General features: G+C 37.6%; 1 protein-coding gene across 1 annotated transcript in view; it reads right to left on the bottom strand.

Moving 5' to 3' along the window:
• LOC121864609 overlaps window positions 1-11,999 on the bottom strand; it is a 30,022-nt gene extending 18,023 nt beyond the window's left edge. The window contains exon 1 of the mRNA XM_042363696.1: window positions 11,905-11,999. Within this exon, the coding sequence (XP_042219630.1) occupies window positions 11,905-11,982 (78 nt within the window). The 5' untranslated portion in view covers window positions 11,983-11,999. The remainder of the gene's footprint in view (window positions 1-11,904) is intronic.
• Between the last annotated feature and the right edge of the window lie 1,906 nt (window positions 12,000-13,905).

The raw sequence follows: 13,905 nt of genomic DNA, 5'->3' as shown, positions 1-13,905 counted from the left end.
TTGTCAATTAATCAAATGATTTTTACCATACACAGTCTACAAAATATGAGTAACAAGACAATGGTGAATTAATGTAAGTTTATAAAATTTTATTATGTAACTGTCAGGCTGTTTATAAAGTGAAATAAGTTTTGGCAAATAACACTTGTATAATGTTCCTGAGACATGTTTCTTCAGAGAGACGTGTTAAGACTGAATGTGTGGGTAAGTGTTTTTGTACATAATGTTCCCAAGGATATGACTGTGCTTCTATAGGCTGTCTATAATGATAGAGTGAATGTACATAATATTTCTGTTATTTCTGCAGTTTAATGTTGCTAAATCAATAATGTTGAAATCAAATGAATGGTAAATATGTTCAGAAAATTACAGTCAAAGAAAATGTGTGGAACTTGCTTAACGGATGTTGCATAGCCACGGTCACTCTTGCACAAGATAAGCATTAAGGTCATGTATGTTAGGATATGTGTGTCAGTTTGCTTGTTGTTCCCGAGAGTAGATATCGTGGCCTCCGGGTTGCAAGAGTGTTTTACTTCCTCCATTATTTTGTTAACACCTTATAAATAAACCCAATTATTTCATAGTAAATAGACATTAATCCATATTATTTGTAGCTAGATATTTGAGGAGCACATTGGCACCTCTCATGTCGTTTTAAGCTGATTTCAATTAACAAACCCCATTATTATAGGACACTTTATTATAATTGTGTTGATCAAAGTGTGGAGTTACAACACTTTGGCACTGAGGCAATGATATATCACAAATCCAACTTGTTTATCACTAATACAGTTACCCACTGTGTGGGTTACCCCAGCCAATAACTGCCCTAACCAACCTATGAACTGATCCATCCCCATCACTTTACAAGAAAGATAGAGAGGATAATTATGAAGAGAAAGTGTTATACAGTTCAGTACTGTACTTTGGTATTGATATTTTTTTTTTAGCAATTCATTACTGTTTTGTACTACTAGGTGGGCACATTACAGTACTTGGTTGTGATAATTGTTATCAAAGATTTCATCAAGCATTCAATCCTAAATTGTGTTGATGTAAAACTAATTTTATGATAATTTTTCAAGCCACTTTATTGCCTTTAGAAGCGAGTCGAGGCTGCCTTACGGTACTGGAAGGATATTACAAGTAGAATATGTGATAAAGGTGTAGCAAGCTTCACTTATTCTAAGCATACTGCCTTCAGTATATTGTACAACATAGTTATCTGTGATTCACTAAAAATCAGGAAAACTCGGTAAGTTTTAATATCAAGTGGCAAAGAAAGTTAAGAAAATTTTCACAGTAAATCTTGCTCATCCCCTTAATTGTCATTTTTATTGTGAATGCTTAAGAAGTATTTAATAAACACCTCAATTAAACCTGAAATAGGCATTTCGTCAGTTTAAATTACCAGTAGTCTAAATTGGTTCATCAATATAAAATATATTTTAGTTTCATTAATTTGTTAAAATACTTTATACTGTACATCATGTAAGGTTTAGTCATATTTATTAATGTAAGCATCACTCATAACCATAAATTTTTCACATCAAGATTGAGTAAATCCTATTTATCAAGCTCAACTACCTTAACACATTTAAGATTTTTTCTTTTGTTGTCATTCACTAAAATATAAAGCACATTTTAGCAGAATATAATATACAATACTGTATTAGTTTTTAAGAACAATTTTTTAGAGAAAAAATTTTGCAACTCAAGTACACCCCAGTTATGATCAGTCCTAATCTGTCCAATATGATAGAGGCTAATTAGGACAATCCCAATAGTTAAGGTAGGGGCCTGTTAGGTCTGGGACTCATTTGACTGGTCACAGAATAAAACATATTCACAACAATTAACCTGGAAATTATAATTTTCTTACAGTTCTGCCATTTACTAAGGGCACACCTAAGGTTCTACAGATGGGCCATCATGCTTATTGATAGTCCTTAATGCCCTACAGGTACAACTTGCCCTCAATGTAAGTTTTTATTTTTTATTTTATTTTAGCAGTTGTGGTTACAATATTTTAATACTCTCAGGCACTTTGTTTGTATTTTTATGGACATAGGTTTAACAGTGAATTCAATTACCAGGAATCAATAGTATTTTATCTTCATTATATTTTAAAGATTTAATAAGATTGATAAACTCGTTTATTTCAAGTCAAAACCATTTACAGTAAACCCCGATATAATGGACTAATGCTGGGGGGCAGCAGCCTGTTAAAGCCAAAAGTCTACCATCATAGTCTAAAGTGACCATGTAGGTCACTTACCCTCACTACCAACAATCACCATCACCACCAACTCTCCATCAACACCACCACCTACACTCACCACCACCACTCTCCATCACCACCTACACTCACCATCACCACCTACACTCATTGACACCACCTACACAGAGGTGGATCCAGGGAGTTGTGGGTGGAAGAACATAGTGAACCCACCCAGCTGGGAAGTTTTGGGGGAGCGCTGTAAGCCCCGATTTATTTATTTATTTTTAATGTGACGAACATCATGGGCATTTTGAAGCTTTTACTTTTATCCTCTTCACCACTGATCGGCTCGTTAGCCGCTTGGGCGATCGGTCACGTCTCTGTCACACACTGTTGGCAAGTACTAGTCATGTACTGGCTCTCTGTTACGCACTGTTGGCAGGTACTGGGCATGCACCGTCTCCTGAATGTACGTGAACCTGCTCCAGTGTTGGTCAAATCTGGCCTTGAAAGAGCTCACACTCGGTGCCGTCACAACACTTTCTGGTAGATTGTTCCACGAGTTCACAACCCTCACTCCGAAAAAGTTTGCCCTCACAGTTTTCTGGACGTACGGCTTCTTCAATTTTGAGCTGTGACCCCTTGTGGGGCGAGCGTCCGCCAGCTCCAAGTAAGAACACTGGACTGAGTAGTGCCCCGTGAGATGCTTATACACCTCAATTAGGTCACCCCTTGCTCGTCTGTAGTATAAGCTAGGCAAGTTCAGGCTCTCCAATCTCTCAGGGTAGTTGAGGTGCCGAGGTGCAGGCACCAGTCTAGTGGCCCTCCTTTGAACATTTTCAACCAACTGACAGTCCCTAGCATATCTCGGGGACCAGACGGGGTGACAGTACTCCAGATGGGGAAGCACTTCACTCTTGAAGATCGTTACGAGGGACGGACACTCTAGATATGTGCATTTGATACTAAGAGATATTCTGATGTCAATAGTAATTACTTTTAACTATACAAAAATGCCTGAGTACAATATATACTGCATTAAAGAAAACCATTGGAATTTTCTGATGAAAAGGGGGGGGTTCCAGACCCCGACACCCCCTCCCTGCTACACTCACCACCAACAATTACCATAATCACCATCACCACTAACATTCACCAAACTAACTGATGTTTACAGGAAGAGAACACGTTCAAGCTGGGGCGAGAGTGTGGTGGACCACAGGCCAGCAGATTAAACAAAGTTGCTCTACACATTAGTAAACACATCCTTACTAGTTGGTTGTAAGTGTTGGGGTAAAATGATGCGTAATAATGACCGCTACACTGCCAGGAACAACTGAACAGTTGATTTGTGTGTATTATGGATTTTCATAATTTTTTTTTCCTAGTAAAAAAATAACTTCACGGGAGGACCAAAGTGCTCTATAACAAATCAGTGTTATGCAGTGTAGGGCTAAACAGGGTGATAATTTAGATACGAATAGAGCGTAGTCCGAAAGGGTCAGTGTCTGTTAAAGCCAAAGTCCATTATATTGGGGGTTTAAACTTTCAAAAAAATTGCTTTTAACTTAGAGTTGATTGTTAACATCATCAGCAGAAAATTATGGAAAAAATAAGATTTAAACTTTTTATAAGTTAAAAAATATAATTACACAAGGCGGCAAATTGCAAGTGTACAAATATTAAGTTCACTCCTAAAATTCAAATGTTCTCCATAATGTTTCAGTCAGTTCCTAAACAAGAGAGAATTATGAAGGTACAGTACAGTATAATTCTTCGGTGATCAAACCAGTTAAATGAAACGTTCCAAAGTCTCTCTGCGTGAGATGAAGCTACTGTGTATAAACTAAATATTTAATAAAAAATGAAGCCTAGCCCTGGAACCATGAATGCTAGAATCATCATCAGTATTCTTGGTTTATATTTTCACAAAGGTCTGACAATTCTTAAAAATGGAAGAGAATTAGTCAAAGAAAGGAGCTACTGACCAAAAACCAAATACTGTATCTTTGACAAATGAGCATTACAGTACCCTGGAACCATACTACTGTACGTAGTATTGTACCATCAGATGTAAACTTTGCCTGTACTGTATTTTCACATTGGCAACAAAATCTGAAGGAATCAGGCATGAGAAACATAGCTATTGGACAAAAAACTAATATTTAGCAGACAAACTAACAATCCTGTTATGCAAACTACTTCCATAAAAATTTAAATCTTGTACAAAACATTTTAAACTCAAAATTCACATATTTTGCCTGATACAGATTGGTAATTAGAATTAAGAAGCAGTGCAAACCGAACACAGCTGTCTATGGTCTCCCAGGATCTGCCTTACGAGTAGAAAGGTTTTTTTTTCTTGGTATTACAGACCATTAGTTATTGTGAATTTTATGATTATTACTAAAATGCTTTCCTTCATTGCAGTTTCACTGTACCAATAGAGTGCAGCATGCTTTTATATACAGGGTATTGAACTCTACAAGAATGTTTGTCAGGTACTGTACTAAAATATTTTTGTTTGTTAGGTTGACTTAACATTTATGCACAATTTCATAATCTTTTGTTATATTTAAGTTGTTTTTTGTAAAAGTGTATAAGAAGCAGTGGAAGGTATATTGCTGAAGGAACCTGGTATATAATTCCTCAGGTTAATCCAGGGGTCATTTGTACAGAGTAGATCATTGTTTTCTGGTCTCATGGCTTGTGTAAAAATATGATTAGCTTAATGTGCTATACTGTACTGTAGTGTGATACAAATTTTGTGGGTCTAACTAGTTTAGTACTTTCACTTGTACATATTGAATGTTTATTTTTCCTTAGTGAGTACAGTATATCCCAAAGAATTGTCAGGAGATTTATTCATGTATTAGATTTTTTATTTTTATTTTTTTTTTAAGAATGTAAGTTTGATGTTCATATATATTTTGAGAACAGATATTATATATACTGTAATTAGCATTCATAATAACATGTCAGCCTCTTGAACACAATATCCCTCAATAGAAACTATACTGCTTTTGCCTGGAAATTTGAACATGAATTTGAACATGAATTCATCTGTGGAAAATATACCTATGTATTCTTATAGAAATAGTGGGTCTTCAGTGTATTGTAGTTCTGCCATTACACCTTGTAGTTTCTTCGGGATAAATTGATAAATAATTACCTTTTCAAGGATATTCAATCAACTCTGCACTTAGTAACAAACATGTTTAAAGTTAATTTGAAGAAAAAACCTAATTAATACTACCCTAGCTAATCTAACCAAACCTTAACCCATTCAAACAAACAGTACAAGAATAGGTTAGTATAGTAGGTTTGGTTAGTTTAGGATGAATTACGCACATAAGGCGAGATGGGTTAGTTTGTGAACCAAAGGGTGATATTGGGTTCAAAGGTGCTCAATACCGTTTTTGGAGTGTTTGTGTGTGTGTGTGTGTGTGTGTGTGTGTGTGTGTGTGTGTGTGTGTGAGCAAAGGAGACGTTTTGTTAGTGTATCTATAGGCCTAAAATCCAGTGTCATGCCAGCCATGAATCCCAGAACTTAAATATGTAAAAAAAATTCAAGTATGTTCACACACACACTTGCATACAAACATTCCAAAAACAGTATCACGCCAGTTTTGAAACCCTGGTATGACCCCTAACATGTACTGTATCTAGAGACCTTTGGAAAGTGTCCCTTACAGAGTGGAAACTTATTAATGTTTAAGATTATTTGAGAGAATTTTGCCTCAGGGCACAGCACATACACACACTCAAAGCTGCAACGTATAATGAATAATTCTTGTATTGATGTTAGTATTCAAGCTGCTCTTGTAATGGTAATGTAAGTCCATTACATTATCATAATTTTACATCTCTTAAATATGAAAAGTGGAGATGACTAGTAATGAACAGGTACTGTACTAATGTTTGTGTGTGTGAGTATCTGAGTGTGTGTGTACAATATACAAATCCATCCTCCTCTGAAATTATAAAAATATTACCATGCACATCTTACACCTTTAAACATTTAGCATTTGCTGCAGGATAATTAAGAGAGATAATAAGTTTCAAAAGTTACTTGCCCCTTTTATGCATACTTTACAGTACAGTAATGGAAACATAAAACAGATATATATACTGTAGTATAATGTTACCGGTACTGGAACTGTTGTATCCACGCTGATGTTTCGTCAACATTATAAACATTTTGCAGTGATAGCAATCTGAGAAAACTCATTTTAGAGGAGGTTTATTTATTATTATTTTTTATTAATTTATTTATTTATTTTGCTGTTTAACTGAAAGACAATGTGTAAAACTGCAAATTTGCCAGTGATAATCCTGATTATCTATAGTGTGGTTATTTTATTGTCTTATAGATATTATAATAATGCTATGGGTAATCATATTATAACATAGGTTTACTTTTACTTTCAACAATCTTTCTTTTCCTCTCATTCTCTCTGCAGAAAATATTTTTTTAAAACAAAACAAAACAGCTAGTCAGTTGGTTTGAGCATGAAACACGTTTGCTACAAAGTGGGGTCAATTTAACCGTCCAGAAATAATAGATACACGATTTATATACTGCATTGCATTCTTGCAGAAAATTTTATTTGTCACATATGGTTTACTAATCTCCCTTTTCCATTGTGCTATGTTCATAAATATTATGTTTTGCCCAAAATGGGAAAGGGAGGCTCTTTAGACCTTACATCCATGATGCTATCACATCCACTAATAGTTTTACTGTTCAGTGCTAAACTTGCAATGCAACATTATTTTTACAGTTTGTTGCACTTAACTTCACTGGCAACAAGCTGCTGGTCACAACCATGCTCATTTGGTTCATTGAAATTTAATCAGAAAATGCAAAAGTTGTAGTTGCTTATTTGGGAGGCTGGGAAAATCTATGACCTGTTCAGATGGTAAGTTGCTGATTGGAATGAAGTAAATACTATGTACACATCAGAATGTGTGTAGTTGTAGTGAACAGCTGATTTGGTGAGTAAAAAAATTGACTTGCATAGTTTGTCAATAGATTCTCTTTTTTAACACATTCAGGGTATGTGCACACACACTACATTCTTGAGAAAGTTTTACAGTACTTCTCCACAGTCCTTGACTACAGTATTGTTAATCGAGAAGCAAAAGTAAAGTTGTGCTGTTATATTATCACAGTGTCTTATTCTAAAGATATTTTGTGATGACCATTATTAAGTCTTACCCTCTGAACAATCATCAGAATTATAGCATATTGCCACATAGTGCCTCACTGTCGCTGCTGGTGCCTCCGTTATATACCTATACATTGGTACCTCACTTATCAAGTCCTTTTGCCCTAACAAGCTTGAAACTTTGTCACCTTCCAGTCACCAAATCTGTCTGTTGGGTAAGATTGTAATGAATAGGCCTTAGAAACTGGCCTGATACTAAAAATAGGTTACCAAGGTCTTAGGTAATTGAGATATTTTTGTATAACTTGAAGATGTAACATATTTAATTTAGTTAAGATGAGGTTAATATAAATTTCTTTATGACAATCCAAAGAGACATCTAATAGTGTCGTTAACTGAAATCAGACAATTTTATTCATAGGTTGTACATTGTGCTTATTCTTGTTGTTCATTTTATGTAATGCTTATATTCATCAATTTAGCTTAGGATCATAGTTTCTTGCCTGGTATGTGTTGGTGTGATTAGATAAACTGGGAGTTTATTAATACCCATGTGTTGGAGTTACAGTACTTGGAAACAACCCATTCATCATTTGCTTAATCACTCATTTATGTAATTACTATGAGGCATGTCAGGCTCCAGACTGATTCTTAGGCTGTCTCTAGTGTGTAAGTCTGTGTTCCTTTATTTTAAGGAAATCACCATTTACATAATTCTACATTAGGGTGAGGAATTATAAGATTCATGTCCATTGTCTGAAGTAATTCAATTACAATTACTTTAATACAATGGTATACCACAATCTGTTTTTCATTTGATCCTTTGCCCACTTCCTGTATACTAATTAATAACAAATATAGATACTGAACTGGTGAATAATTGCAAAATAAAATTTTAGGCTCATATAAAAGCTTGACATTATACAGTACTTTCGATATTATGATTCCCCGCATTATAATTTATACTGTATACTAACAGAGGAAACACAGGATCAGAGAAACAACTTTACTCCTGACGTTTCATCACAATGGACTTTTTCAAAAGAATGAACACAAAGAGTGCACCATGCAATTATAAGGAGGATCCTGTGCCCAATCTTGTTCCCCAATGGTCCTCTAACCTATTGGACTAATCATATCACCCATGCTGCTGCCATATGGACCCCTTCACATTATGAGAGAGAGTACCTCCAGCACAATGGTTTGGCTATGGGGGTCGTCCTTGATGGCCTGTCTCTTCATGAACACCTTGGAGGAAAAGCACCAGACAAATAGTAGGGGAACGGACGACATGGCTAGGTAGGTTTGACCTGTCAAACCTCTTGAGCAGACTGAATGAGGTCCACCCAAAGATACAGTTCACAATAGAGGAAGAGGTGGAAGGACAGCTATCCTTTCTGGACATCATCATCAAATCATTGAAGTATACCAGGTACATGGCAGCTATACAGGAAGCCTATCAATGAGGATGACTTCATGCACTACCTGTTGGCACACAGGGAGAGGACCGAGACTGGAATAGTCCTAGGTTTTCTTTTTTAAGTCTTCAGAATATGCAGCATGGAGTACTTGGAGGACGAGCTATCCTACATCATCTCAAATTTGGGGAAGCTGGGCTACCCCTCGGGACCCTTGCTGAGTCTGGAGAATATCAGGTAGATAACTGAGAGTAGAGAGGACATGATAAGGACATATGACAACCACAGGTAACAGGTACACAACTGTTCCCCACTTCAACAGAGTAAGGTGCATCACCAGGTTCCTAAAGGAATCTACCACAAACCTAATCGTGACCTCAGGAATGAAGATGATGCACATAGTTAAGAAAAAGAAAGACAGAAGGATGAGGAAAAACCGCATATATACAGGATACTGTGTGGCTTGTGTGAAAAACTCCTACTACGGGAAGAACAGCAGGGGACTGGCGACCAGGAGTAAGGAACTCATGGCTGATGTTAAACATCACAATGACCAACACCTTCACTAACTATACATTGACAGAGAGGGACATCTGCCAAGGTGGAAGGTCAATATACTACACAAGGACGTGGACAAGCAGACAAGGTAATAGAAACTGGATACTTCACAATGAAACCGAACATATTCTAAAATGCAGGAAGCATGGCTTAATGAGCCCACACAACATGAGCATCGGTAATGTGTGATTGGTTGAAAAGGTAGGATGATGGGGGAGTGTGAGAGAATGATGGGGTGTGTGGGAGGATGACGGGGGGTGTGGGAGGATAATGGGTGAATGTGGAAGAATGATGGGGGTGTGGGGAGTGTGGGAGAATGATGGGGAAGTGTGGGAGAATGATGTGGGAGAATGATGGAGAGTGTGGAGAATGATGGGGTGTGTGGGAGAATGATGGGGAGTGAGGGAGAATGATGGGAGTGTGGGAGAATGATGGAGGAGTGTGGGAGAATGATGGGTGTGGGAAAATGATGGAGGAGTGTGGGAGAATGATGGAGGAGTGAGAATGATGGGGGAGTGTGGGAGATGGGGAGGATAATGGGTGAATGTGGAAGAATGATGAGGGAGTGTGGGAGAATGATGGATTGTGTGGGAGGATGATGGGAGAGTGTGAGAATGGGGAGAATGATGGGGGAGTGTGGGGGAAGTGTGAGATTGATGGGGGAGTGTGGGAGAATGATGGGGGAGTGTGGGAGAATGATGGGGGAGTGTGGGAGAATGATGGGGGAGTGTGGGAGAATGATGGGAGTGTGGGAGAATGATGGAGGAGTGTGGGCTGAATGTGGGAGAATGATGGGGGAGTATGGGAGGATGATGGGGGAGCGTGAGAATGATGGGTGAATGTGGGAGGATGATGGGAGTGTGGGAGAATGATGGACCTTGGCCTGGCCTTATCTTGAACTGGGTAACAGTTAAATCTGAATGACAACACTATATGGTGACTGGTGCCAACTGGGGCAAGGTGTTACAGTTTGGCCACCATACCCTCCTCGTTTGTTATGATGAGGTCTAGTGGCTTGGGTGTTTGCTCCTCTCTCTAATGTGTCGGGTCTCTAACAAGTTGGAACAGAAAATTATCTCTCGGAGTTTCCACAAAAAGAGTAGCAGGTTTATTCAAGTCATTTGGGGTGAACTCGTTTCTCCAGTCGATGTCGCTTAGTTAAAGTCCCCCATGATAAGGAGGTGGCTGGGGTTGAGCAGCGCCGCATTGTCTATTGAGGCTCTTTAAGTTCTTTGATTTAGTGGGCCACAGTTTGGGGATCTGTAGATACACCCGACGATAAGTAAGTCGCCGCCCTTTAATTTAATTTTACACCACTTGGACTCTTCAAAAACATTCTCTCCCTGTACCCTCGCCTGGCTGGCTCTAAGGTCTTGCCAAGCATAGATAACCACACCCCTCTTGCAAGTTTCTTGAGAAAGGTTCGTAAATGAGTCATATCCAGCAATTCTAAACTCGCATTCCTCTGGGTCGATTCTCCTGTTCTTGTACAACCGTTCTTCAACTCCTACAATATCGGGTTGATGTACCTTCAGTAGTGTTTCAAACCCCTCTCTCTTATCAAGGAATGTGTCAGTATTAGTGTACATGCCATTCACGCCGAATTTGTTCTCGGTAACGTCTCTGCTCTTAGTAGTAACCCCCCCTCTCCCATTCTCAGAAGCTGCAGCATTTGCTAAGTACATTGTATTTTGCAGGGTGTGGTTAGAAATGTTATTGTTCACACGGCGCTCGCCTCCTCCCGGCTGGTAGGCGGAGCTGGTGCCACCTCCCGGGTGGCGGGTGGAAGGTGCGCTGCTGCCCCCTGGCCCTGTGTCGGCACACTTGCTTCCACTACCTTCTCCCTGAATATAACCCATGTACACCCGTCCCTGTTCCTCCTCGACTCTCCCCTTCTCTGCTTCAAGCCCTGCAGGAGCTTCTTGTGCTGTTTCCCTCTGCATTACCGTGCGATCTGGGTGAATGAATACACTCCGAGATGCCTCGCTCCTTGCTCAGTTTTTTGCCTGCCGAATAACCACCCTTTTATTAAAGTCTCTGTGGCACCTATAACACGACTTGGTTTCTGCTGGCAGTGGTGCCTTACCAGCTTGCTTGACAATTTGTATTCACTTTAAATTATTTACAACCTCTTCCGCTGTCACTGATGATACTTAGAACTGATTTAACTAAAGGCACAGTACTACACTCCCCGGTTGGCCTTCATCACAGCCGTGACCACAACTCCGTAAAAAAAAATAAAAGCTTTGTCACAATGTTAAACAGGAATTTTTGAGACAATTATCTAAACTCTTAATTTCCAAAAATATGAAGAATTCATTATATATACGGCTAAACAAACGACTAAAAAGATATCGCTAACAACTTTAAACCAAACTGACAGGAAACGTTTGAATTAAGCCACTGGTGGCCCTGGCATCTTCCTTGATAGAAGAAAATTACTCGACATTTCCGGCATTTTATGCGTTAATATTTAACTTCAACAGCAGCATTCAATGAGGAGAATGTTAAAACAATTGTTAAAATTAAACCATACCTGCGTAGAGGCGGTGGAGCGAGTAGGAGCAGAGAAATAAGAGTAACACTGACACAAGTGAGTACCCTCCGTCACCATGTTGATCAAAAGTGACAGGTAGGGCGAGCGACTATAGTAGTGTTAGAGCAATCTAAATTATACCCTCAGAAACACCAGCAATAAGATAACAATGTTACATATACTTAATGTGTGGAATAATCTTCATGATGATGTGATGAAAATTCCCTTCTTTCACCAGAGCAATTTCTTTGAAGTTGTTTACTTGACAGCGACAACCGCGCAAATTTGAGATAAGATAAACATGTGGACTCGTTTACCATATAAGGATTGTTAATAAACTTCCTCCCCTTGTTTTCACAATCGTCTTAAACCTCTACTGCCTATTGAGCACATTCAAATTTGTCTTTTGTCATTTAGATCTTGAAGTATCCGGTGGTTCTGTTTGTTTATTTTACTAGCAGCGTGCCCTGCTCAATGCCGTCTAAATTACTTTCACACCTACTGTGCAGAAGTGGTTCAACATTTCAGCCTTTCATTTGTTTTCCTCTCTCTGTGTAAATTACTAATTCAAAAATAATTTAATGGTAGAAAGTCTAACAGGTATAGTGTGTGTTTAGACATACGTGATATGTTACGTAATGTGTCACCGAAGTACCTATTTCAGTATCCTAGTACCTAGTTTATCTACTGTTAACCGGTGTTAGTCATCAACACACTCATCACTCATGAATTTTATCAAGAAAACTGCACCAGCTATTGTGATCTGCTGTAAATAGAATGTGGCGAAAAATATCTTATTCTAAATGAAAATGTTGATGACCCCATGACACGAGAGCTGTCCTTAATGACCCGTTTACACGATAGGCTCAGCGCTCACACACACGCGCTCACACACACACACACACACACACACACATATATATATATATATATATATATATATATATATATATATATATATATATATATATATATATATATATATATATATATATATATATATATATATATATATATATATATATATATATATATATATATATATATATATATATATATATATATATATATATATATATATATATATATATATATATATATATATATATATATATATATATATATATATATATATATATATATATGCTGATAACCACATAGGAAACAAGAAAACACGAAAAATGTCTGATCCACAGAGTAGTTAATACCTTTAAGTTATTTATTTATAGGAAACCTACTAAGGTGTGTTCATATATTCATTATTATTCTGCCCACCATAGTAGAGTCCGTCAGTATTCTCATCAATGATTTTACGAGCTGTACGAATATGCAGTCCGGAATTCATTGATGAGGAATATAAATATATCTATAATATTGGATTGAAACTAAAATTCCCGTGTTCTTTTATAGACAAATGTCTTAACATCATTAAGATTTTTTTTATATAGAACTGATCCTAAACCTCCCCTGACAGTAAGAATCTCTTAGTATTACCATTTAACAAAAAAATCTCTCAAATTCCTCTACAATTGAAAACCTGGAACGTAAATGTAACATTTAGTAATTCATGCACTGTAAAACAAATGTTAATTAAGAAATCCCCCAACAATGCAGGTGGCTGCATTTACAAGACTCCTTACAAGGAATGTAATATGTTCTACTTAGGCCAGACGGGAAAAGATCTTATAACTAGACTTTAACAGCATAAATATAGTGTTAGGACAGGCCAGGAGTCCAATGCTTTGTTCATTCATATGAGGGATAATAAGCATTGCATTGACTGGGATAATGCCTCCTCAATTTTACCTTGTAATTCAACCGTCAGTAGGAACATTATAGAATCTAGTCTCATTAAACATACCGAATCTGTCAACATAAATTTGAGTAATGGTGGACACCTGCTGTCCCTAGGGACCACTCTCCTTTACGGTATTAGCCTTGTCAATAATTACTCCTTAGTCTGTACTCACCCCTGAAGATTTGAATTACACGAAAACGCTT

The sequence above is a fragment of the Homarus americanus genome, unplaced genomic scaffold (genome assembly GCF_018991925.1).
Source record: "Homarus americanus isolate GMGI-L3 unplaced genomic scaffold, GMGI_Hamer_2.0 scaffold57965, whole genome shotgun sequence".
Classification (NCBI taxonomy): Eukaryota; Metazoa; Arthropoda; class Malacostraca; order Decapoda; family Nephropidae; genus Homarus; species Homarus americanus.
This window is presented reverse-complemented; position numbering and strand designations above follow the sequence as displayed.